The sequence below is a fragment of the Mustela nigripes genome, chromosome 15, assembly GCF_022355385.1.
Source record: "Mustela nigripes isolate SB6536 chromosome 15, MUSNIG.SB6536, whole genome shotgun sequence".
Taxonomy (NCBI): Eukaryota; Metazoa; Chordata; class Mammalia; order Carnivora; family Mustelidae; genus Mustela; species Mustela nigripes.
Genome location: NC_081571.1, coordinates 82681277 through 82707851, shown reverse-complemented (window position 1 = coordinate 82707851; position 26575 = coordinate 82681277). Strand labels below are relative to the sequence as shown.

At 59.5% G+C, this 26575-nt stretch overlaps 1 protein-coding gene across 2 annotated transcripts in view; it reads right to left on the bottom strand.

Moving 5' to 3' along the window:
- The window catches only part of COL4A2 (collagen type IV alpha 2 chain), a 154496-nt gene that overhangs the window by 20232 nt on the left and 107689 nt on the right, over positions 1-26575 (bottom strand). For both annotated transcript variants that reach the window (XM_059377881.1, XM_059377882.1), the window contains 17 exons: positions 25757-25852; positions 24106-24141; positions 23525-23575; positions 22509-22553; positions 18889-18942; positions 18088-18154; positions 15983-16093; positions 15376-15525; positions 10471-10563; positions 9245-9408; positions 6510-6582; positions 6314-6420; positions 4827-5028; positions 4430-4489; positions 3059-3115; positions 2485-2592; positions 1632-1853 (listed from right to left, as the gene is read on the bottom strand). In XM_059377881.1, coding sequence (XP_059233864.1) covers positions 1632-1853; positions 2485-2592; positions 3059-3115; positions 4430-4489; positions 4827-5028; positions 6314-6420; positions 6510-6582; positions 9245-9408; positions 10471-10563; positions 15376-15525; positions 15983-16093; positions 18088-18154; positions 18889-18942; positions 22509-22553; positions 23525-23575; positions 24106-24141; positions 25757-25852 — 1696 coding nt within the window. The remainder of the gene's footprint in view (positions 1-1631; positions 1854-2484; positions 2593-3058; positions 3116-4429; positions 4490-4826; positions 5029-6313; positions 6421-6509; positions 6583-9244; positions 9409-10470; positions 10564-15375; positions 15526-15982; positions 16094-18087; positions 18155-18888; positions 18943-22508; positions 22554-23524; positions 23576-24105; positions 24142-25756; positions 25853-26575) is intronic.

Here is a 26575-nt window from a genome sequence, read left to right as displayed (position 1 = left end):
AGGCCCAGATTTCAAGCTGGGCCCTTGGTCCTTGTGCTCAAACTTATCGGGAAGTCTGCAGGAAGTAGTTAGTGTACAAAATCCATCCAAAATCCAAACCCTGAGGGGGTTTATGCAGCTGGAGAGCAGTGGACATTGTTGGGGACACACGCCGACCGCTCCTTCACACAGCGGCCTGGGAGGCTGCCGTGCACTGTGCCGGCCCACCCGTGCGCCAGCTGGGCAGCCTCCACCGGGGGACACCCGCCTCTCTGGAACCGCCTGGGGGGCCGCCATGGGGGCAAGCACAGACCTGGCTGACCCGGCAGTGGGTCCCCGCCCCTGCCTGACTTCGCCTGCGGGCCCGTCCCTGCTTGATGTGTAAGAGGGTGAGTGTGGACGTGGTCGTGTGTGAGAGCGAGTGTGTGGGCACGTGTGTGGGTGTCTGTGTCCCCAAGCAGGCACGTGTGTGTGTATAAGCACGTGGACGTGTGTGCAGGAGCCTGTGCGTGCATGATCACATGCGTGCACGAGCGTGAGCCCGCGTGCGTGCACGAGCGTGAGCCTGTGTGCGTGCACGAGTGTGAGCCCGCGTGCGTGCACTCTGGCCCTCCCAGGCTCCTCCCTCCATTCTTTGCCCCCCCCCCCCCCCCCCCCCCCCCCCCCCCCCCCCCCGCGTATCTCTTGGTGAAGCCCAGCACCCACGCAGGGGCTCTTCTGTTCAGCCAACAGTGCGGATGTGATGAACGTGGGACCTCCCTGCCCTGTGCCCCTTCCCCTGCCCCAGCCTCAGGTCTGAAAACAGACAGGCTCACCCAAGAACCCACCGGGGCGCCTGAGCCTGGTGACTCCACCTGCCTGTTGAGGGTCAGGCGTCCCTCGCCCGAGTGTTTGGAGGCCCGATGGCCCTGGGGGGCCGGGACACCTGCTTCCTGCCCCATAGAGGAAGCCCCCTTCCTCCCCGGGCTCGGGAGCCGGCACAGACAGCTGTAAAGTCACCGCTCTCCCCGCATCTCCGTATCTGATCAGGAACACCAGTGGCCGGTGGTCTCCAGGGCACATGGCCCCGAACACCAGTGTGAGCCCTTCCATGACTGCCCGTGCCCCGCCAACCGCGGGCGTGTGGGGTTCCGAGGCCAGTTCTGCACACGCCGGCTTCACAGAGCCATCGGACGCCCCGTGCACGCATCCGACTAGTCCTCATGTGTACACGGATGGTGCTGTGGGCAGGGGAGCGTCTCCCTCGTCCGTGTCACACCCGCCCGCGAAGCCGCATTCGTTCCGACGCTTGTTGTCCGCCTCGCCCTCCTCACACGGCCGCCTCCCTTCCCACCAGCAGCCCACATTCCGCAGAAAGCCCTGCCCCGACCCCCCGCTCATGGCCCCAACCTCCCGCTCACTCCCAGCTTGGGAACAGAGGGCGAGCATCGTTAGTCTGTAGGTGTCAACGTCTCAGACGGCCCGTCCTGGCTGGGGAATGTAAACCCGAAGACGATTACTGTCCTAGAACATTCTAAAGGGATATGTTCTGAGTGTGGGGAAGAAAAAGCAACATACACTCCATACGGCCTGTGGGCTTTAGCAAACCCCCGTCGGACGCCACGGGGCCGTGGGATGGGGCTCCCTGTGCCCCTCCTGCCGCAAAGACTTACCCCTGAATCCAGGTGGGCCCCTCTCTCCCGGAGGGCCTCTCAGGCCAGGCTGTCCAGGCACTCCAGCATCTCCTCGGGGCCCAGGTTGGGCTCCCAGAACTTCTCCGGGCAGGCCCCTCTCCCCTGGGGGCCCGATGGGGCCCGGCAGACCGGAGGGACCCGGGAGACCGTCTGCACCAGGAAGGCCCGCTGTACCTTTGGATCCTCGGGGCCCCACGAACCCTGGAAGAAAACATGGGTTGTCCCCATACCTGGAGGTTAGCATCGTGACGGGCCAAGGGAGGCACCAGAAAGGGGCTGCAAACAGCAAGTGTGCCATCGGGGGTCTCAGCTCAAGGCCTTGCCCACCGGGGCCCACAGCGTTCTCTCCCACTCTGCCATCTGGCGTAGCCCCACAACGTCGCTCCAGTGCAGAAGGCCTCTAGAACCATCTGCTTCTTGGGCCCGAATCTCCCCAATCCAGAGCGGGCCAGCAGCCCTTGCGGGGCTTGGGCGCCCTCCTGAGCTGTCTGCAGAGTGACCAGCAGAGTGGAGTCGATGACCTGAGGGCCTTGTGCCTCCGGGGACAGTCTCAGAAGAGGGCACTACAGCTTTGCCCTCAAAACATTCCTCATCAACCAGAGAAAACGGTCCCGCACACCTGTCTCTTTTCTTGCAGGAGCCGAGGGGGTCAGCAGAATAGCAGTGACGGAAAGCTCAAGAATTTTTAATTTCCCAACCAGAGAACAAAGTGGTCATCAAGTCCGTGTTGGCAGTTTCTAAGTGTCCAAAGACGAGAGAGCTGGGGCCCCCACATCCCACGTGGTCCCCTCCCAAACCTATGGGGCTGTGTGGGGGTCCGACCCTGCCTTACCTGGGGGTCCTGGGAATCCTTCACGACCTGGGTCTCCGGGGAGACCCTTGAGCCCTGGTGCTCCGTCTGCTCCCGAGAGTCCTGGTGTCCCTTGGAGGCCCTTGGCCCCTAAATAGCCCAAAGAAAGCACAATACACGTCAGCGCCCCAAGAGCGAACCCCGGCAGCAGGTCTGTGGGACTTATGTGGTCCTTGGGACCCTCCGAAAAGACAAGCTGGGGGATGTCAGCCCGGAGGGCACCTCTGACAGCTGGCCACGCCCACCGCGGACCCCACCGACCCCGCTGCCCATGGATGCCCGCGGAGGCCTGGGCGCCCGCAGAGGTGAAGCTCTGTGCGGCAGGAACCCTCTCTTCCAGCCAGGGCTGAGTGAGGGGTCAGTTTTCACGCATCTTCCATGGCGAGGAGGAAAAGCCGCTTCCCTACAGGCGTGACCACGGTCTGCGGTAGCAGGTCATGGTCGCGGGACTCCGTGACGTCCACGCGCACGGAGGAGGGCAGGGCAGCAGGAAGAGGAGCCGAGAGCGACAGTGACAGTGAAGACACAGAGAAGCAGGGACAGGCCTCTGGCTTACCTGTGGGGCCTGGGGGTCCCGGCAGGCCTGGCGACCCCTTGGGGCCTCCGACGCAACCTGGGAAGGGGGAGGAATGGGGCTGAGCGGGGCGGCCTCTCACGCCCCCCTCACGGCTTCCCGTGCCGCCAAGGGCAGAAGCGGCTGCCAACAAAACCAGCTGCTGTTTTATGAGAGTCATTTAATGATTTGATTAATCACATTCCAGTGTAAAGAAAGGCCCGATTTCTTTGTGTAATGACATAAGTGCCAGTGCAGTCAGTCCCGTCAAATCGACCGGGCACCGTGCTGGCGATGTTACCCGCACACTGAGGGCCGTCGCCGGGGCCCGACCGGGCACTCCGGGGCCGTCCCAGTCTGCCAGCGGCACTGCCTGGCTCTCCTCCGGAGATGTCCCCAGTCGCAGGAGACAGCCTGCGGCTGCCTTTGTGAGTCTCGATGCCTCCAGAATCAGCCATGGCACTGAGCTGCTGTGAGCCCCCAAACACGGAACCTGCTGCAGCCACTTGCCATTGGTTGGGGTGGTGGAGGGCAGGGGCACCCCGGGGGGTGCTGTCATCTGGCCTCTAAGGGAGACCCTCGCAGGTCTTCATGTGGGGCTCCATCTATGTGCTTGGGATCTGGCCTCTTCCACTGCCCTGGGGTCCCTGGGGTGGCCCGGCCAGGCCATCAGGATGAAGAATGTGGGGGTTCGGGGGGCACAGGCTCCGGCCTGCAGGGTCTCCCGTTTGGGGGCCTCCCACCAGCTCCCTGAAGGCTCCGCAGTGCCCACCCTGAACCCTTACCCCGAGCGCCCTGCCACGTCCACAGGGTCTCAGAGCACCCTACTGTCTGTGCGGACCTCTTCAAAATCCTCACCCCTTGTGCCCTGGACTCATCGTGGCTTCCCAAGGGGGTCCCTCAGTACACCCTCGAGGTGGGGTGGCTCAGCCCCCAACGGGATCTCTCCTGTCCCTTCTGCCATCTCTGGGCCTCGGCTCGGGGGTCACATGTCCCCCTCTTGTCTGCCAGCCCCGGTTCTTCACAGCAGTGCTCAGTGCTCGACCCAGCTCTCCGCTGGCAGGGATCGGACCCCTCCTGAAGCAATCCCCACGCAGACGGTAGCATGACCACACTTATCCGCTGAGTTCTCGCTGGGCGGTGGGCTGCTGCTTCCCATCGGTAGGAACCCGGGGCACGATGCGTTATCACGCTTGCCCGGCTTTTGACGACCAGCCGCCGCGGAGGGCACACCCACCCCAAGCCTGGCACGGTCTGCATTTCCTCCTGCGGCTCTGCACTTGCCGCGGGCGCCCACAGCCACCGTGACGGGTCGCGTAGCTCATAAACCCAACGTTCCCGTGTCCCAGAGCACCCCGGTCTCCGTAACCATACCTGGCTGCACGGTCTCCTGTCCGTCACCTCCGATGGGCCTTTTCACGCCTGTGTCACAGTCTGGGGACAAGACACACGCAGGGATGAGACGGCTGGGACTTAGGGACCCTGCGGGTGCGCGCGGGGGAGGCTGGGCTGGCAGGGGAGCTGGGCCCACCGCTGAGCGTCTGTGCAGAGCCCCCGTGCCCCGGCACCCGAGGGAGAGCCCAGCCCAGTGTGACCAGAATCTGGGGGCCTGGAGGCCCCGTAGTCAGGGTCACTTGAACATGCCAAGAACTGAGAGCGTGATATGTGTCCCCACGGGAGCCCCAGGGAGGTCCCACTTTGCCAAAGGACAGTTGGGGCCAGTGTCCTGTGACAGAATGATCAAATGATCAAAGAGGGTGCCCCTTCATACCTATTTGTCCTGGAGTACCAGGGAGGCCGGGGGGACCGGGAAAGCCTGGTGGTCCGGGTAGTCCGGCGTCTCCGGGGAAACCACGCTCGCCTTTGGGGCCGGGGAGGCCCAGTCCTTGGGGACCCCTGTCTCCTGCAGCGCCCTTCGTGCCCGGTGCTCCTGGGTAACCTGAGTCCCCTGGGGGGCCTTTGATGCCATCGCCCTGTGTGAAAATTCAGTTTCTCTCTTAAAAATCACGTCAACCTCAAAGGCTGCCACACCCCAGTTCTCTTTCCCGCTCCCCCGAGTGGGTGTGACGGACACAGAGCTGCAGGATGGCGGATGTTAACAGGCATCTGCCGTCAGGGCCTGGCCAAGCACAGGAATCAGGTTTTTGGTCAATCCCGGGGACACAGAGGGAGACAGTCCGGGAGGCACATGGTCTCTTTCCTGTGCTCTTCCCAAGCCTCTGGGGTCCCCTTGGCCCGGACCTTCGTGCACAGAAGGTTCTGTGGGAGCAGTTAGGCACGGGTTTGGGTTAACAGGAGCGGGAACACGGGTTCTGCTGCTGTGATCGGGCATTGGGACGCAGCCGCTATTCACCGGGACGACCCATCATTGAAGGAAAGAAAGTCCTTGATTTGGACCAGAACGAGCGTCGTGCTCACTGCGGTGAGGAGACGAGGCGGCCTCGCAGACGTGGGGGCTCCCCGTGCATGGACGTGCCCAGCAGGTGCAGAAGGAGGGCGGCGTGGGGCAGTACAAGGGGGCTGAGGTCAGTGGGGGCAGACGGGACCCACTGGGACCCAAGTCACGCTCGGATGGTTGTGCCACGTGAACTCTTTGTGGAAATAGTTTTCAGGGTCGTCATTCAAACAGCAGTACGAGGTTCTGGAGAATCGGATGTTTTCCAAGGGCGGGGAGGAGGGCTCCGAGAGCCGGCCGGTGCCGGTGCCGTGGCGGGCACGAGCTGCATGGAGCAGCGCGGCTTGGGCTTGGAGTGAGGCCGACAAGCTAGTGCGGGGACCCGCGTCCCCTGTGAGATGCTGGGGTCCTGACCCCGGCTCGAGAATGGGGCTGCTCTGGAAACGGGGTCTGTGAGGGCCATCAGGGTAAGGGGAGGCGAGTGTCCCACAGACGGGGGACGCGCACACAGAGACAGCACGCACGGGGGTAGATGTGAAGACTAGGGCGGAGGACAGCCGTCCACGAGCCCAGGGACACCAAGGCCACCGGAGCCTGGGGAGAGGCTACGGCGGGTTCCGCCGGGGGTTCCGTTGCAGATGCCCGTGCGGGGCTCCCGCAGGGGACTCTCTGCTCACGCTAAGCGTCACGTGCGCCCTCGGGGCGTGACGTCCGGCTCACCTCCCTGTCTCCTCACCAGCAGGCCTCGGGTCCTTCCAACAGCCCAGGCCGTGCTGGCTGGAGTCAGTGCGGGGTGAAGGTTGAGACCACCCCGGGCCTGGGCGGCGCCAGCCCCCACTCTCTGCCGCCGTCACGCTACTCACCGGAGGGCCTGGGAGGCCTGGGAATCCGTCCAGCCCGTCGCGCCCGGGGACACCGTCGTCACCTTTCAGTCCCGGCACACCCGGGACCCCCGGGTGTCCCCGCTCACCTGGGAGAGGGTTTGCAGGTGAGGCCACTCTGGCGAGAGTGGCCACGGGAGGACTGTGGGGCCAGGGACTGCCGCCCCCAGAGACTGACCTTTGGTGGTGACTGCTCGGGAGTCCCCCTTCAGCCCTTTGGGCCCGGGAGGTCCCATGTGGCCAGGTGCGCCCTGTGGAGACAAGCACACAATGTTGTCCTCTCTCGCTCTGTTAAGGACACTTGGGAAGATGGTGAGTTTCACTGCACACGACTTGGAGCCCTCACCCGACACCGAGCCCAGCGCGGCCCCAAACACCTTTCTGCCTCGGGAGAATATCCCGTCTCCGGCTGTCCGCTTTGGTGGCCACCAACCGCAGGCGCTCAGTGAGCACTAGAAGGTGGCCGGTGAGACTGACTTTTAAACTTCAAACAATCAAAACGTAACGGAAGTAGCCACATGCGACTGCGTCGCGAAGACCAGAACCTCGCTGGTCCCGGTGTGGTCTGCGGACCAGCTGCATCGGCCCCGCGGGAGCCCGTCAGAAACACGGACCTCGGGCCAGACCCGGCTCGGAACCAGAATCTGTATTTCAACCAGCTCCCAGGGATTCACATACTCGTGACCTTCTGAGAAGCAACAGCCTCAGACGAACACAAGGTTGCTGACTCCTAACGACGTCGCTGAGACTCGAGGAGGCACGAAGCCTCCCAGGCACGAAGGACACTTGCGTTTGTTCAGGACTGACAGCAACGGAGTCCTTTGTGGACAGCATCTTCCTGACCGAGGTTAAGGCTGGAGGAAAGCGTCGCACTTTAGAGACAAGCCGAGTGCAGGAACGCTCGGGTCTCGGTCGTGAAGCCTAGCGGAGGTCTCCCGATGAGCAGAGACGAGAGGTCAGGGTGTTCTGTGTGTGCTTGTTGCAGGCAAATCTTGGTTGTCATTTGCAAGAACACGGGAGATCTTTGTGTTGCTCTAAGTAAATGGAATGTCCTGAAAAATCCAACACTTACTTGATTTATTGATTTAGTTCTTGGCAGAAAAGGGCCAGATTCTTCCCGTGTCCGGGAGAATGCGTAGCAGCCAGCGCTCAGTATGCAGGGGCCGGGCCAACGGAGCGACAGAGGGGCCCCTTTCCTGACGGACTCCCAACTTCACACGCTCTTGCAGACTCGATCGGTACAATCATCAAAAAACCGGAAAATCATCGCAGGCATTCCTGCTGCCGCAGGGTCGCCGGACCCATGAGCATACAGTGCAATGCGAGGTGACAAACACAGTGTCAGAGATCCTCCGACAAAAATGTCGTGGGCGAGGGCGCCCTACAGTTGGGGGAAGGTTCCAGACATTCCGGTGCGCAAAATGGGGTCCATTTGGCTTCTAGGAAAGACCTGATCAATTTGTAAACGACCAAAGATGCCACCAGTTTTGCCTCGCAAGTTTGCTCTCTCACTACCTACGCGTCACACACACAGACGGCCAGGAGCTGGGGACAGTATCATTTTTAAGCCAGGATACGGCATCGCACCTGCTGTTTTCAGTCGGATAAACCGTCTGTGTTCTGAGCAACCGTGCGGGCCTGGAGCGGACTGTGCTGGAGCTCCCAAGCCGCAGACCCGTTGGGAGCGACCCCCTCCCCGGCACCAGGTGGGGCCACCTGTCCCCCCTGCCCCAGGTCACGGAGCCAGATCGCTCTAACCGCCCTTGGCCCTGGGTCCCAAGCAATTTTTCCTCTATTGCTGGGTAAGTAAACTGAAAACTATAAATCTCTTGCAGCTCTCTTTTTAAGTAAAACAAATAAATGAGTAAATAACAAAGCATATTTTCTTTGCCTTTATCTGAAACCGGCTTTGAAATCTTCGGTTAAAACCTGTCACTGCAGGAAGACCTACAGACGCTCTTTTCACGGGCGTGGAATGAAGTCTGCTCCGCTGATACACGCGGAACCCACCGGCCGGGACATCCCTGCCTTCCTGGGAACTCACGGTTAACCTGGAGGCCTCACTTCTTACCCGTTAAGGGAGATTTCATACAATGCCGCACCGGGTCTGTACTAAATTTCAAAAGGTGAACGTTCAGTAAAGCGTTTTACATTCAAGATGCTAGTGTTTTGTTTTGTTTTCCATAAAATTCACCATTTTGAAGCATATAATCTGGTGTTTTTTCAGTATTTTCACAAGATTGTATAATCATCGCTAATCTAATTGCAGAACAGTTTCCTCCCCGCCCCCAGGGAGACTCCTCAGCCGTGACACTCACTGCCCGTCCCCCCCATCGGCCCCTGGAGGTCCCCATCTGCCTCTGTCTCTGGAGCTGCCCGTCCTGGACTCTTCCCGCGAAGGGCATCACGTGACTTCTGCTCTTCTGGGACGGTCTCCTCCCACTCGGCATGTTTCTGGGCTCCCCCCACCGTAGCGGGTACCCGAGCTCCTGTCCCTCCTGGGGCTGAGTGACATTCCGCTGTGTGGGGACGCTGCCTTTGCTTAGCCGTTTGCCAGCTGATGGACGTTTCTGTCGTCTCTACGTCTCGGCTTCTATCAGCAGCAGGCTTGGAACATCTGGGTACGGTTTCTGCGTGGACGTGTGTTTCGTGCCCTCCGAGGTTCCCAGGGGCGGGCCTCCCGGGGCGCACGGTAACTCTGCCTCTGACTTCCCAGGGAAACCTCAAACCATTTCCCACAGTGGCCGTGCTGTTCCCCTTCTCACCAGGACACGTTCTCGAGTTCCTTCTGGAGCACGTGGCCTTTCTGAATGGGGCATGGGGCACGTGAGGCTCGCTGGTCTGGGTCTGTGTTCACCTCAAGCAGAAGCTGTGCAGGACGTCCCGTCAGCTTCCCTAGAGCCGGGGTCTCACCTTGAACCCGGGGAAGCCGGGGATGCCGTGCTGGCCAGGGTCTCCTTGGTCCCCTTTCCTTCCTGGCTCTCCGTTGGTGCCGGGCAGGCCCTTGGGTCCTGGGAACCCTGGGAGCCCCGGGACGAACTGATCTCCCTCCGCGCACTTACAGTCCCCGGCGTCCCCTGCAGCGGGAGGCAGAGGGAAAGACTCGTTATTTCCTCGTGGGGCGCGTGCTAGACACCCTTCCCATCTGTGCGGGGCGACGGAAGTCCAGGGTGGCGGGGGCCGGAGCGGCGAGAAGGTGCCCCGGGACCTTGTCTGCTCCCGTGCCCGATGGGGACTGTTTCCGAGACGAGGAGCAGGAGTCCTTCCTTGGGGTACGGAGTCCTGCCCTGTCTCCCCAAGATTAGCTGAACAACACACTGTTTACAGAGGAGTGTGTGTGTGTGTGTGTGGCTGAGAGCAGGGCCTTCTGGGCCTGGGGCTGGGGGGAGCCGGCGTTCCAGGGTCTGGGGTAACAGGGGAGCCCTGGGGAGGGTGCCTGGCTGGAGCCACGGCTCAGAGGCCAAGACCCTGGGTGGGAGGGATGAGACACTCATCGTCCGTTCTCTGTCGTGCTGTGGTGGGGCCCCGGGAACCACTGCTGGTGGCACAGGTGACAGGAGGTGGCTCACGGGGCGAGGGGATACAGCCTTCCACGGCGTCTGATTCCTGCGGCTGGCCCCGCCCACCGCGGGCTGCCCACGTCCCCGCACATCCCCACGTGCCACCAAGTCAGGGTGTGTGGCTCAGGGCCACCGGGGCTGGCCCTGCTCCAGAAAGGCGACGTAGTTCTTTACTAGGAACCCCTCGCTCTGCTTGTTCGACCGCACCGCTCCCACCAACTGGGGGCGAGTGCTGGAGACCCTGCTTCGTCCTGTCCCCACTGGTGATGAGTCCCTAACTCAGGGAGGCGGGGAGGACAAGCTGTGATGACACCGTGGTCACACTTTCTGGAACTGTCTGCAGGGCTTGTGACACTGGGCTGAGCACTTAGAAGAATCATCAGCTTCAGCCCGAGGCGTCCCTGCTCCTCTTTTCCGTCCCTACTGGGCTCTGCACCCCCAGAAGGGTCCGTGACGAAGGGATGTCAGAGATGGGGGGAGTGAGGGTCACCGCAGGGCTGGGCGCCCCGAGGCAGCAGCACGGGCCACAGGAGTGGTTTCCCCACCTTCCTCCGGCACTCGCGATGCGACAGTCCGTACCTTTCCATCCTTTCTGTCCGCGAGCGCCGGGGAAGCCAGAAGGCCCAGGGAAGCCCGCCTGCCCTTCTGTTCCTTTAAGGCCGAAAAGGAAACCTACGGAGAGAACCCAGGGAGGGCCCATGAGTGCCGCACCGAGACCCCACCTCTCCCTGCACCCAGGCTTGGAAGGGTCACTGCTCGGGTCCCCCAACAGAGGACCCAGCTCCATTCCAGGACAGTCCCCGGGAATGGGGGGAGAAGCAAGAGCCTATTCTGCAGTCTTCCTTTGGGAGCGAGACATAAAAGCCTTTGCTGTGAAAACCTTTCTTGCAGTCCAAGGAAATGTTTTCATGTTTCAGCCACGTATTTTACTCTATTTAAAAAAAAAATTTTTTTTAGTTTCTTAAGATTTTTTTTTACTAATTATACTTTGATTTTAGCCTCCCATATATTTTGAAACACTGAATATTAAACACGTTCTTTTATAATAATTAAAAAAAGTGATTTTCTTGTCCACAAAATGTCTGCAGGCGTTCACAGATGGAGGGACACAGGACATCTTCACGCTGTTTCTCTGAAATCCACCACATGTTTTCTGTATGTCCTGAGACTCCTATTCCAAGACCCACACCACCTGGGGCTCCCCAAAAGACAAAATCCCAAACAAACCAAGATATGGAAATGACCTCGGTTCCCTACGGGGGTTCCCCGGAGCAGGTGCACGCGTGGGTCTGCGTGGTGAACGCAGACGACTTGGGACCCTCTGACTTCCCACCCCCTTCCAGACCCTCACCCCCAGTGTCCGGGATCAGGGCCCCCCCGGAGGTCCTGCCGCGTCTCCAGGCTCCCAGAGCTCCGAGCAAGGATACCGGAAGCCCAAGGAACGGGAGCTCAAGCCCGCACATCGCTCCAGGGTTTCTCAACAGCAGCGCCACCTCGTGGCGGGGACGGGGCATCGCGCCCCGGGAACCGTGCTGATGGGCAAGGATGGGCATGTCCCCCAGAGCCTGGCCTCGCAGACAAACCTCGTGGCGCTCACAGCGCCAGACCCAGAACCCCCAACGCCCTGAAACACCTGCTGTCATCCCCACCCCGTGGTACCTGGGGGCGGCGAGAAAGAGGCCACCAAGAGAGCCGGGAGGGGAGCAAACACGGATTTTAAGGGCATTTCCTCTGCTTGGAGAAGTGACACCAGACGCGGAGCTCAGTCCGAACGCTCCTAAGTCGGGTGGCGGGTCCTCCTGCCCCGCGCTCTTTGGCCTCTCCGCACACTGAAGACGGTATCCGTCCTTCATGCACGGATGTGTCCGACACATCCAGCCCTGGCTAGCCCTGTGGTGCCCCGGAGCCACGTACATGGAACACTGGAGGCGACACGGCGGACGCTCGGGGTGCTAACAAGCGGGTGGGGGTGGGGCAGGCACATAATCCTAAACAAACCAGCCCGAATCTCAAGGACGGCCTGGGCTGTGGGGCTTTCAGACAGCAGCGGAGAAAGCCCATTTCAAATGGCCGAGGACAGTCCTTTCTAAGACCAGAGCCTCAGACCTAGAGAGGAAGAGACAGTGGCTGAAGGCGGGCACCGGGGACCGCGCCAGAGACAGCAGGAGTGTGTCCGGGAGCCCCTGAGGTGGGGGGAAGCCGGGCATCGAGGGGAGGCGAAGGGGCCATGCCAGGGCCGTGGATTTGACCCCAAGGGCAGAGTTGTTTTTTTAAAGTAGGCTCCATGTCGGGCTTGAACTCACGACCCTGAGATCACGACTAGAAGCTGGGATCACGAGTAGGAGGTTTAACCGGCTGAGGCACCCAGGGCCCTCGAGTTCTGAGGAGGGAAGTGGCAGGAACGCGCAGGTTAGAGATCTACCTGCCCCCGCCTGCCCCCTGCGGAGAGTCCAGCAGAGAAAGAAAGAGGAGAGGCCGGTCGTGAGTGGGCTACACGGTACACGGTCTACCCGGCAGGTCCACGGCAGGTGCCGTGCTGGCTTCGGGGAGGGCAGGCGGTGAGCAGAGGGCAGTGGACGGAGCCAAGAGGCAGAGGCGTCCCGGCTGCTGGCAAGTGAGGTGTCTGCGGGACGCCCGGGGGTTGTGGCCCGAGCTCCCGGGTCTGCGGGGAGGGGCGAGGCCCCGTTCAGGGCAGGTCGGGCAGGGGCCTGGGCGGCAGGAGACCCAGAGTTCAGTTGGACGCATGAAGCTCCGAGACATCTGTGAGACAGGCAGGGTGGCCACGGGACAGGCCGACTGTCTGAGTGAGTCTGGGGCCCAGTGCAGGCCTGGGCCGGACACACGGGGAGAGCTGGGCCGAGTCTGGGCTTCACCTGGAGAAGCCGCACGGTCCAGCCAAGCTGAGGGCACAGAGACAAGGGTCCGAGAGTGAACTTTGAGGGACTCTCGTCTCCCCAGCGGTGCAGGAGGGACGGGGGGGGGGCAACAAAAGCCCCTCCAGAACAGCCGTGAGCTCGGAGGGGAAGGACAGAGCGGCATTGCGGAAGGCCCTCGAGGAAGGGGTGGGCTGCGTCCCCCCGTGGAGCAGGACGGCACCCCTGGGACGTGCACCCGGTCCCTGGCCACCAGGTCAAGAGTGCTCAGGCCTCGGAGGACCTTGTGGGCTTTATTTTACACCTCCACACCGTCTGGATGTTGTGAGAAGCGCAGCGGACAGGGAGGCACTCAGTCATGGTGTCTCGGGGATGCGGGGTTTGAGTCTGGCACAGAGCCAGTCCCCGCCGGCGAGCCCCACGGCCGTCCCACGGCGCACCCTCCCTGCTTGCTGGGTTTCACCTGACACGCTCGTGATTCCACCTTCGGGGCAGCGGAGCACCTCTCAGACGTCTGTACCACGCTTCTCTGGAAGAGGCATAACAAAGCTGGCAGAAATCTGAACTATTCTAGAAAACACTGGGACTGCCCCGACACCTGATTCCATGAACTCAGCGAGAATCACAAACAAGCAAGTTAGCTCAGAAAGAAAACCGACGTGTAGCTCGGTTCTGTGGGAACTGCAGAAACTGAAAACGGGCTGGTTTTCATCAGCAGCCACACTACCACAGGACGGAGGGCTGTTAACAAGAAAGGAATCCAAGCGTTTCATTCCAGGGGAAAAGTGGAAGAACTGTGTGGGAGTCAAGGTCACTGGTATTAAATTCTGACTCTGCACAAAAATGTTTTAAAAGGCCATTACGGTTGGCTACTTTCTGTACAAGAGACTGCTTAAAAAAAAAAAAAGTGATTTGGAAACAATGTGTCTCACGGGATAAAAGAAATATTTCAAGGAGAACTTAAGTTGTGTGCTTTTCCCATCGCAGGTTGATGACATTTATTGGACACTGTTCCATGCATTTTATGGATAAAATATGCACAAGAAACTAATTTGTTTACAGAAAACCTACATTAGTAAATCACAGACTTCCTAAGCAAGATTTACAAAGCAAGATGGTGTTTGTATCTTTGGTAAAACGGAATTTAGTTACTGGAATAATGACAAGGACAAGGTTGACCGCACTCCTTTATAGAGGCAAATTTTCATGCTTTTAAAAACTTTAAACACACCCTGTCCTATTGCCAAAGGGAACACTTAGCAGATAACATTTACTCAGGAAACATAACGCTCCCAGAAAGCCCTTGGCCCTTCTCACTGATGTCACAGTAATAAATATTACTTCCGGGATAAAAATACATTAAAGATAACACTGTTCAAACTCTTTGGCAAATTCCAGGGAATTATCTGCACCTAAAAATTTCCAGAAGAACGTGCGAATCTAGCTTTGCAGTTGAAGGAAAATTGGACATTTCTTGGACACTTCGACATTGACCGGAGGACACGAAGGGGCTGATGATTTTTCAACGAAAGCCGTGTGTGCACAGAGGCTCCTACCGGTCCTAGCGGCTGTCCTCCAGAGAGGACAAAGGGACGGCCGGGAGCAACCCAGGCACAGACTCGAGCCTGACCCGTACCCGAGATCAAGCACTGTCTGTCAGCGACCTGCTGTTCTCCCTGCCTGGAGAGAAGAAGCTCAGAGATCATGGGGGCGGGAGGAGAAAACCAGGGAATTTAAAGTCAAATATTTCAAAGAGAGGCTGATAAACCACGGACGGCATCACAGAGAAAGAAACTGTGACCTCACGTTTTCTCCCAAAGCCTCGTTTCTCCCAGCTCTTGGGAGGAGATGTTCCCTTTAGCAGCTTTTACAAGGGCTGAAACCACCCTTTAAACCTGGCAGCCGACAAGATAACTGCTTTTACGGCAAAGCTCAAAGACAGACGGCACGTCCCCCGCCTCCTTGGAACATTCTCCACGGAACGAGGAGCATGGGGACACGGGGACCTGGAAAGTCACTCTGCCCCAGGATTCAGTGCTGCCCCGAGGCAGCACGGGGCCCCTAAGCTCAGGCTTGTCTGCTTTGTAGACGCTGCGAGTCTTGCCTCTTGGCCTTGGCCAACGGCGGCCACGTCTCATTCGAGGAACGCAGCCCCCTCTTCCGTCGACTGCCGTCGGGGGCAGCCTTGGCTGTGCGCGGGCTGAGAAGGCAGACCGTCAAGTCTGCCCCAGATCCCGGTAAGACGGAGGAGAGAGGCTACAAGTTGAGGCAGGAGGCCTCCACCCTGGAAGAAGGTGACGGAACGAAATACAAGCCGCCAGAGAGCTTCGAGCTCACACCTGCTTCCAGACCGCGCTGCTCAGTTGTTCCCCCGCACGGCTGACCTCACTGGAGCCAGAGGCGGCCGCACCCCACTGGGTAACGCCCACGGGCCTGTGGGTACCCAACGGCTTCCCTCATCACTGGCTGTTCTGTCCGCAGCCCAGGGCGTCTGCCACACCCCAGGACAGTGCCTACTGCGTTGGTTCATGGAATTAGGTAGCACAGAAACCTGTAAGGCTCTGGCACGGGCCAGGCAGCTCTGCCGGAACCCAAGTTTCGTTCCACTTACCATCTGGTCCTGGTGGTCCGGCAGGCCCTGGGGGTCCCTGGAGTCCTGGCCTTCCATCAGTGCCTGGAGTGCCGGGGTACAGCGCGGGGACGCCGGGGTCTCCTATGAAGCCTTTGGGACCCATTTCACCTGGCAAGCCTCTCTTCCCATCTGAAAATCCAACAGCGACCACCAGCAGCATGAGATTCTCACACGGAGCATCTGTGTCAGTGCCCGTCCCCCGCGGGCCCCAGGATCGTGGGTCTCCAACCAGCCAGCGACGTAAGGGTAGACGCTATTGGAAGACTTCATCACCCTGTTTCAACCTCAGAAGAGCCCCAGATGATGCTGTGCGTCGCGGCCCCGGCCACGAGCTCCGGCAGCTGCCCACGCCCGTGCCGGCCAGCCCACGGCATCGCGCTAGTTGCTGCCAGCCGCCAGCCCGGCCCTGTGGGGGTCACCGTTGCAGGTGGACCGCTCCCCGGGAGGCCTGCGCCCAGGTCGCTTGGGGCCACTGAGCCTCGTCTGTGAGAGCGCTGAGGGCAGGGCTGAGCGGTCAGGAAGGGGCCAGGGCCCTGTGTGGACATTGGGGGGTGGGGCACACATTTGATACCACGGGGTCAGTTACCTTCATCTCTGACCGATGTGCCGGGGAGGCCCGGGGGGCCCGGGTCTCCTGGTTCACCCCGGCTTCCTGGTTCCCCATGGGTCCCTGGGAATCCTGGGTCACCTCGGGCACCTGCAATCAAGACAGGCCCACACTCAGAACAGATCTGCCTGGGTCTGACCCTTGTTCCTCTACTCATTACACATGAGATCTTGGGCAAGTCACTTAGGTTCTGTGCCTCAGTTTCCCCACCAGCAAGACAGGGCTAACATCGGTCCCCATCTTGGGGGGTGGTTAGGAAAAGTCCATCAACCAACAGGTGCGATGGCGGCAGCTGAGACCCCCGCCCGTGCCCCGTGAGCGCTGCGCAGATGCCGGCCGTCCGGCACGAGCAAGAGCTCACAAAACCCAAGTGAAACCACAGACGCTCTCGTTAGTTTGGGAGAAGAGCAAGGTGGATGGTTTTGGTCACATTGCGACCATGAGAAAGAAAAAATACAATCCTCCCCCAGCCTTCGGGGTCCGGACAAGCTCCAGCGAAGCTACTCTGCGAAGATACGTTTATTTCCCTCTTCCCCGAGGGGATCTGCTCAGCCTGTCGTGGTCAGCAGCCGCGCCTGCCAACGTGCCCACTCAACGCCATCGCCTTCCAGCATGGTTTTAGAAACACGAGCTGGTGAAAACGGGAAGTGGATGAATTCTGGGCTCTTGGTCAGTGACGTTTTTGAAAAATGGCCCACGTCAATTAAAAAAAAAAACAACAACTGTGTTCCCGAAGCCTGCAAAGGCCATGTTTCAATCTTGCCATAACCACGAACAGTGCGTGGACCTCACACTCCTTTTCCTGGGGTTTCTGGCGTGGCACGCACGTCGGACTCCACAGTGAAGAGGGTGCGTGCCAGCCGTCCAGGGAGGTGCTGAGCATGGATTCCCAACACGCTCATTACTGGGATGTATGAACTGGGGACGCAGCCAGCTTTGTGTCCGCGAGCCAAGGTGTTCTTCTCTCAGTGCTGCCCTGGAAAGCCATCTCTCGGGGGCTCATGGGCTCTGTCCTCTGCCTACTCTGTCCCCTGTCCTACTCCATGTTCTCAACAATGTTGGATAAACACATGTAAATTTCCCACCACGCAGGAGAGGGGGGGTTTGACCCCTGGACATATGAAGCTGGGAGCCAGCCGATCTGCTCAGTGCAGAAGGAAAATATTAGACCGTCTTGATTTTAAAACACTCAGCCTTTAAAATCTCTTTCTGATGCGTAGGACATAGTGCATACGCTTCTCAGTCTGCTCCGGTAACCTACTATCTGCCCGGCACTGTCCCAGACACTGGGGAAGTCGCCGTGAACCATGATGGCAATTATCGCTGCCCCCATGGGCTCTATACAGCACTGCTCAGCTACCCACAAGCGCACACACCTACAAGTCTTCAGAGGGCGCTGAAAGCATTTTTCCTTTTAACCCAGAAGGACTCACACACGAGACCAATGCTCGTATCACAGAATTAGAATATTTTGGTACGATCCCACCAGTCTGGGCGGCTGAGTAAAATAACGAGACGGGCGTTAGCCACATCACGTGCAGAACTGCTCGCTTACACTCAGGGCCCCACCGGGACAGTGGGGACATCTTCTGAGCAGTTGGTCACATGCAAATACGTGGGGATTCCTCGAAAGGTTCGAAGGATGTGGCTGTTTACAGATCACGGACCGTGGCCAGTCTGGGGCTTCCGAAGGGTACGCAGGGGCGGGAGCATCCCGGTGCCCGTGCGGAAAGGAGGGGCAGTGCTGGGGCTGCTGCCTCGAAGCCCGAGGGGGAGAGGACCGGGTTTTCTCGTGGCATCATCACAGACGGAAAGCAGAGCCTGCACGAGGTACGTAGGATGAGGGACTCTCCCAACCTAGGGGTCTCCGCGGGAGCGCCGGGCTCTCTCTCCGACAGCGGGAAATGGGGGTCCGAGACACCACCGTCAGCGAGGGGAGCTGAACCTGAGACTCGTGTTCTCCAAAGGTTATGTTCTGACCATTTGCTCCGCTTTGCTTTGTTTTGTTTTACTTAGAAAACCTTCCCGGCAAGTTCACGACTGTCTGGAACAAGAGAGGGCCCGTGCGATGCAGACATACGAACCTTTAGTGAGGGGGTGGTGAGGGAAGTAGGCCGGGGGGCCTGGGGGGCCGCGGTCGCCCGCTTCTCCCTGGAGAAAGAGAAGAGAGCAGAAGAATGGGGGACCCGCCTTGTGGCATTCTGGAACGTTCTGCGAATTTGCAGGGACTAGAGCTGACGGTGGGCCACCGGCTGGGGCCCCTGTCTCCTCGGGGCCGTGGGGAAGTGAGGTCCAGGCCACCTGCGGACACGAGCCGGAGGCAGCAAGAGGCAACAGGGGTGGGCGGGGTGTGATGCCATGAGACCCCGATCTAATTCCAGCTGGAGGGCAAGACCCAAACCTTCTCGAGTCTCCCAGGGCCCCGAAGGCCTAACCACTGAACAGCCCTGTCCTCAGCAGACAGACCCCTCCCCGAGCAGGGAAGTCCCCCCCGCCCGGCTGGGTCCCCGTTACCAGACCAGCGGCACCCGACCTGGTCCCCAGCTGACGGGGTTTCTCTGCCCTGCCGGCTCACGAATTATTCACACAAGGTAACCGTGATCTCCCCGGGGACTGGGGATGCCCCGCCCTCTTGTCACCGGGAAGCCTGCTCCCACGGCCCATTCTGTTCCCTCTGCCCTGGGCTGTGACTTCCATGCACCCCTGTGGGGCACGCAACCTTGTGGGCCCACAACACCTGTGACTAATACACCCGTGTCTGTCCCATCTGTCCAGGGCCGGGGTCACGTGTTTGCTTATCTCGTGTCACACGGGATGGGGGACGCCCTCTCCAACAGGGTGATCGGCGCGGGTCTGGACGCCAGCCAAAGGGACACTGAGCTCACCTTGGGTCCTGGGGGTCCGCTGGGGCCTTGATAACCGTTCGGTCCTCTGCTCCCCTGCAAGAAAGATGCTCCATGGTTATTTGTACCTCTAACGGGGCTTGGAGAAGTGGCCACAACCCCATTATTATGTCCAACAACACTCGCCAGTCATTAAATTACCTCTGACCCACTCTGCCCAATTTTCCCTGATTTGAGTCTCACAGGTTTTTGTTTTTGGTTTTTTTTTGAGTGGATTTGTTTAAATCAGGATCCAAACCAAGTTCAAACGCGACATTTGGCTGATGGGTCTCTGAGGGCCACAGCTGGTCACAGCGCCCCCCTCCTCGCGCAGTAACGTTTCCTTCCTGCTGTTGGTGCTGCTCGTGCCCGTGGTGGGAGCCGTCCGTTTCCTCCGTGGTGGGAGCCGTCCGTTTCCTCCTCGCGGTGCCGGCCGCCCTCCTCGGTCCCGGGCCTTCCTCCGGTCCCGGGCCTTCCTCCGGTCCCGGGCCTTCCTCTGGAGTAGCCGCGAGATCTGTGGGCTTCGCCGGGCTCAGGCTCACCTCCGGAGCAGGAATCGTTCCCGGGGCTGCTGCGTCCTTCCTGCCGCGTCCTTCAGAGGCCTGGAGGCCCCACGTGCATGACCTTGTGACTGACCATCTATTAATACCTTTCAAGATGGGCTTGGAAAACTTTGTGTTAACACCAAACAGAAGCACTAACACCTCTTAGTTCAGAAATCTGTCTTCAATTAACAAGAGCAAAGTGCTCCTTTCTACTTCCCTTGAGTATTCACCGAAAGGGAACGCTTGCTCTCGTGGGTGCGTCGTAGCTGGAGATCTGCGTAAAGCTTTCTAAAAAATCTAGAAATTCATCCCCTCTCCTAACGGCTGCGTACAGTGAGGCCCCACATTCGGGATGCCGGGGACACGCTGATTCTTTGCCGGATTCCTGTGAAATGCCAGGGCACGTGGGCGGTGAGCCCTGACTTCTAGAAGGAACATGGAGGGTGGTGATGTTGGTTTCCAGGGCACCTCTGTGGGGACAGACGTCCTTCCTCACTAGGTTTTGCTGAAGATGCACAAGTAGAGGCAGGCGTCTCCCAAGCCCCGTGGATCTCATCTGAGGCCATCTCTCGAGACGGGCAGGGAATCCTACAAGACCTTGCCAGCAACGGAGCCGGTGACAAGGCGTTCGGTCTGAGCCGCATGTGCCCTGGCAGAACGATTGAGCCTGGACCCAGCTGGACGCTCCCATGCGCCTGTCCCCCCATGCGCCCGGGTGTCACCTGCCGGCTGGGACATCACCCCCTGAGCAGCGGCCCCCACACGACGTGCTCTCGCCAAAACAGCACCAACACTTCCGAGCTGCGTCTGAGTGGTTGGGAGGGACCAGCAATCCCAGAAAACCGGGAAGGGGCGACGGAAGAGCACTCAGGGGTTCCCTCCCGAGACTAGACCATGCTCTGGAAGCTTCCCTGGGAGCTCCCGTTAGCAGGGGAACGGAGGAGCAGGTATAACTCAGCAGGGTAAAGGGGAACATTCGCACTCGGGGCTCATCTGAGACCCTCGGCAGCTGGGGGCCCGATCGTCTGGGATGCTGCGAGTCCTGACAACCTCTGCCGGGTTCTCGCTGTGTTTCCAGGTGCAGGCGTGACAGCAGGGGCGGGGGAAGCCAGGGGAGGGTGGTCAAGGACGAATTATCTGGGGATTAGACTAGGAACTGGACTGTGAGGAGTAACGGCACATTGTCCAGTAAGAGGACGCCAGCTGTCACGTCTGCGATGCTGGCGGTCTGACCAGCAGGTGACTCCACCATCCATCCGTCTCCCCGGCATTTCCTATTTGCACAGTCGAGTAAACTGTCTCAGCACAGAGACGCTGCGCTCGGCCGGAAGTGTCCCCGTCTTCCCTGGAGGCTGTGGGCCTTGGGTCCCAACATCTGGCCACGGCAGCGAGAGGCCCCAGGTGGTGTCTGCCGAGCATCTTGTCTTATGTAAACAACGAGTTCCAGGGGCGACTTTGTCCCACTGATCTTTAAGAGCCTAAAACTCGTTAGTTTTGGGTGCAGGAAAAAAATCATGATTTTCACTTCGCTGGCACATGGCCAGCACAGAAGGGTTCACAACAGAACTTCGGCTGCGTGGGCGGGCGGAGGGGGCGACTCAGAGAGGCTCACGTTTGCTGGGTCCTCTGTCCCTTCTCTTGATCACTGGAATCCAAACACTGGACGTTGGCCTTCTGGCCTCTGCTTGGGTACAGCCTGGACTGCCGTCCTGCAGGTACGCTGCCCTGGGGACACTCCTATCAGCTACTCATGTCAGAAGACAGACATCATCGGGGAAACCCTGGTGTCGGCGCCCTGGCCCGAGTCTGGGCTGAAAGCAGCGGGAAGGAGAGGACCAGACAAGGCTGCGGGAAGGAGTCAAGGCCGGTCCCACTGGAGTGGCCGGAGCCCGTGCGGAGGTTCTCAGGCTCTGCCCAGAGCCGGCGAGGTCAGAAACCGAGCCTGGGAGGCCGTCCTTCTGCAGTCCCTGGACAGACGAGGGGGAGCCCCGGTGGGACGCTGGTGAGCCCCACGTCCTTCTGGCTCCCCTGATGTCCTGCCACCACCCTGCGAGGAGCCAGGAGTGGGCTCCAGCGCAGTCCTGACTCGGAGGCTGAGCTGAGTTCTAAGAGAGTCTTAAAGGCTCCTGTGAGGACTGAACGGTGGACGCCGAGCCCATGGCCCCGAGAGTCACACGCCATCACGTGGACGGTGTGACGGCTGCACACGGTGAGGTGCAGGAGGCCCGGTGAGGGGTCGGGAGCCACACAGCATCCTCTTCTGGCCCTGCCGTAAGCCGCACAGAAGTCTGCCGGCACGTCCGTGCTCACGCGCAGTCATGGAGCGCGTCCGGGAGAGCTGGTTGGCTGGTGTGGACGTGTGCCTGACCCGTGCAGCTGCACCCAGGGACAGAGGCATGCCCTCCCAGGGCCCGCGGGCTTCTGAAACGAGGCCAGCAGAACCGTGACCATGGCTGCCTCGCGGGGCTGGTGGGGAGGCGCTGGCATCCACGGGGGAAGGAGGCCAGCTACATCTCCTGGGATCGGATCACCAGCCGCGGTACACGGGGAACCGAGCTCCGTCGCTCACAAGAGAACTATTTCTCCATGTACGCTCCCGTAGGACCGCACTCAGACCATCCTGAGTCTGACCCAGATTCGGGACACTTTTCTCACCTAAGAATTCCTTTTTAAAAACTGTCAAAACTTGGTCCACAGAACACAGAAAAAACATAACAAATTGGGTCATCACTAAAGACACAGTGTCAAAATGTGGGAGATCAACATACGAAAAACGCAGGTAGACCCTTGGCCACCCCGCCGGCAACTCTCCGGAGAGTGGCGCCCGGCGACGCAGAGGAGGCTGCCAGGGGACAGACCAACGCGCTGGTCTTAGAGGTGAGCAAACGGGACGGGTCTGACTCGGGCACCACGAATGGTCTGGGGGAAGGAAGGTCCGTGTTGCTGTAAACGCAGGGTCTGGAGCGTGTCTTTCTGGGGGACGATCTCTCTTCCCGCGACAGCACAGTCTTCATCGTGTTTGACCCTTGTAAGACGTGTTGACCCTGGAGCAGGCGGCATTTCCCGCCACCAACTTACCTTCTGTCCCGGGAAACCTTTCTCGCCGTCGAAGCCGGCAGCACCCTGGGAGGAAGAGAACACAGGAGCGCACGCTCAGAACACGCGGCCCCTTTCCGGAGGCACGGCCAGGCCACGGCACCGACTCGGGCTCGCGTGAAATACTTGGCTACGAGATAGTGAAGCCACTGGAGGATTGTTACCTCCTAAAGGAGGCAGACATTTTAGCGACCCGCGCAGGGGCCACCGGAGGATCGTCACCTCCTAAAGGAGGCAGACATTTTAGCGACCCGCGCAGGGAACGCGCCCTATCTGCCCCAAAGGAGAGCTGGAGAAGTCACTAAGCACGGTGTGGCTCACGCGGCAGAGAAGCCGCAAGGCCTGCCCTCCCACGTTCTCGGGGTCTTTCCCGATGTTTGGATTATAGCAAGTGTCCTTTCAGTGGTAGTGGCACCTCGCAAGTCACCACCAGGCCACCTTCTCTCTGCTCTGGCCGCGCTTCCCAGCTCACTTATCGCTCGGTTTGGCAGGTGACCAAGCTCTGGCCGGCAGAGGGAGGACAGAAGGGGCAGGTGTCACTTCAGGCCACGCTCTGAAGGAGAGGTGTGCCCTCGGGCATGGGGGGCCACAGATGCTGAATCTCCCTGGGGGAGACACTCCTCGGTTCCCCGCCCCGTCCTGCTAGGGACACTTCTGTTGGACTCTCCGGGACACGAGAGTCAAGTTCTCAGGCTGGAGCCGGTCTACACGGTGTCCCTACAGGTTAAGTTGGCCTCATGGACAGAAGCCGTGACTCTCTGTCCCGCTCCTGCCCTCCTCCAGTGGAGGGGCACCAGCTCCAACACCAGTCCCTCGGGGCCACTCTGGTGGGGACGCTGGGAGTGGGGGAGGCAGGGCAAGGCGGGGGTTGGGAGGACGTACGGGACATCTCTGTACCTTTACCCCAACCTCACAGGGAACCCAAAACTACTCTGAAAGACGCAGTCTACTTACAACACAAAGCTACACAAACCGCAGTGACGGAAGGCACGGCTTACCCGCGGGCCTGAGAAACCCATGACTCCTTCTTCTCCCTTCAAGGAGACGCCCTAGGAGAGGACAGAGATGTCAGGCGGCCGGCTGGTCACACATCCCTGGGGGATGCAGCCCCCCGACTGGCCAGCCCACCTCCTGGGTTCCCCAGCCCCCCTCACCCAGCGCGACACAGGGTCACAGGAAGTCGGCCGGGAGGCCTGGATTATTGTCAGTCCAGGACACTGTCCTGTAGCTGGTGACGCCGAGAGGGCTAAGACTACAGGGCACGCGTGATGAAGCTACGGGGCACGCGTGATAAGGACCAGACAGCAGAGCAACATCGCACTGGACCCAGACGGAAGCCGTCACCAAACTGTTTGGGGCCTCGAGCCCCACACCTGCCCTCTGAGCCCACTGAGGGTCCCTTCCAAACCCCAGGAAACGCTCAGCAGCTGGGGTTTGTGATGCACGAGGCAAGACAGTCTAAAACTCTTCTCTGGAAAGAAGCAGCAGCGGCTTGGAGTAACAGGCAAATGTCACTAGACCCCGCGAACTCTCGGGGGACACCTGGGGGCCCCCGGCGAGGAGAAGCCGCTTCACTTACTTTTACTCCTGGCTCCCCAGCACTCCCCTTTTCACCCTGTGAAGACAACGAAGTGGGACGCGGCCGTTAGTCCAAGAACAGAAACGAGGGACCAGGGTTTGGGATGGCTGAAAAGCACTCACTTAGCGAAACCGTACGCAGTGATGATAAATGCGTCACAGGAAACAATGCCTACATCTTGCAGCTTCGAAATTCAAGAGAAAACAGGAGCGATTTTCCCAGTATCAGTTAAGTCACACGTTATGTCTCATACAAGTGCGAGGCTGCCGGTCTTCTCTGTGTGGGGTCTCTGGTCTCCTCCATCGACCCAGTGCCGGGCAGCCAGGACAAGCCCCGGACCAGAATATTTGAATAAGATATTCTTAGGATGGTCCTCTGAGAAAAAGATACATTTGGAACGTCCGAAAATCCCAAGCAAAAGAGGCCTGGTTTGGGAAGCGGTGTCAATTTTATCGGACCTATTTGGCCCACTGCTCTTGGTCGACAATGGTGAAAGAAATGTAGCGACTGGCTGGGGTCCTTCCTGCATCTCGGCTAGGACAGTGCCCAGGCCTCCCGCAGGCTGCCCCGGCCCCTCCCGGCTGCAGAAGGTGAAGGGAATCCTTAGCCTGGGTTCAACCAACTCGGGCCTCGCCCCGTTCACAGCTCCTGTCCCGACACAGACAGAAACCCTACCTGGCTGACGAGCAGGGCCCACCAGGAGCCAGAGTCGCGCCTGGATCCCACCTAGGGCAGGATGGGGCCCCCTTGGCCTGGTTGTCCAGGGGCGTCCTGCTCTGGACTCTGCTGGCTCTCGACCGCCCGCTCCTAACACACTCTCCCTGCATTCTGCTTCATGCCGGCTGCCGGCCAGGCTGCTTCTGTCCACCCACGGTTGTGTGGCTCTTGCGTGAGGCGCAGGGGCCTGACTGCCTGCCCCCCGGAGGCCTGCCTTCTCCCCACCGCGGCCGTGCACCCAGCCCCCATCCGACAGATCCTCGAAGAGCAGGAATTAGGGTCTATGTTTGGGGTTTGCACTGTGGTCCCCAGGCACTGTCTGTGCCCGACCCAATCGGGGGTGTCTCTGTGGTCCCCGCTCCACAGCAAAATGAGGCCGGGCGTGACTGTCCTCACGGGGTAGCAGGGAGTTCGAACACGCGCGAAGGTCCTGGGCCCGTCGGAGCAAGCAAGCCGTGAAGGGGTGTTAAGTTTTACTGAGACCCAAGACTAGACTTGTAATCAGACAAAATGTTAATGGAATACAGAAGTCAGAAAACAGACTTTGACGGAAGAACACCCACAACGATGCTCCACGTCCCCGAGAGCCCGAGTAGGTTCCTTCGGCCAAATACAACGTTTTGCTCGAATAATTCCATATCCTGGCTTTGAGTTACGCTCTGACCACGGACCTCCAGCTGCAGAGGGACCTGCAGACTCAGGACAGCTTTGAGACTGTGGGACGAATCCTGGTCTCAAATCTGCCCCAACTTTGCAAGATGGGGGACCGGGCCCCGTGTGACCGGGGCCGTGTTCGCAGGCACGAGGTTCCGCCGGATGTGAGCGCTTGCTGGCTTTGTGATTGTTCGAAAAAGGCCAAAGGAAGTTCCTTTGTTTCCTTCCCCTTATTTTAGCTCCACCGGGAACCCGGGCCGTTCTGCCGAAGGCTCCTTACCTTATACAGCTCCGGCTGGAATGACTCCTTCGTGGGTCCGGCGACCGGGTGGAAATCCCACACAATCCCGTTGGGTCCCGGCACGCCGATGTCACCCTGCGAACGGTTTAGCAAAAGTAGTAATCCTTGAATCGGAAAGACGCCATCAGGCGTGAATGAAAGCGCGCGCCACCGCAAACGGGTGTTTCTATTTTGCGTATTATTTACAAGCACTACAAGTACAATCAGAGCATAAAATAAAATGATCACGGTGCAAAGCTATGTGGTTCCCTGCATTCACAAACATTTATTATTTATTCCCAAAGTTGTTCACGTTGCTGACAGTCGGGGCAGCCTCTGCTTCCGTGGAGGGCTCTCCTTACAATGAATTTCTGCACAAGGGCTCAATGCCTTCGCACCAGCGGATTACTGTAAGGCTTTCCAAGATTGGGGTCAAGGTATAGGGCGTGCCTAAGACACGAAAGGACCGCCCCAGTTTCACCACTGGTTCACCAGTTAGGGGTGTTTTTATATTATAAAAAGCAGCATCTTCAATAAGTAAAATACCTCTGGCTTGCTTTAGTTGGCATTTTTGTTGTGAGCAAGAAACACTTTGCCGGCGGCGCACAGACAGCGACGTCTATCAACCTGCAACACCGCCAGACGGGGCTTCTGCTCCGTATGCGGCTTCCCCCCCAGGAGCTGACTGACACAACAAGAAGCTTACTGTCTTTTCTTTCATATTTCCACGTGTAAACTAAATAATACAACGTTGAGCCCAGAAGTCACATAGGATGGACGCGAGTCAGGGACAGGATGTACCACCCGCAGAAAGGGGGG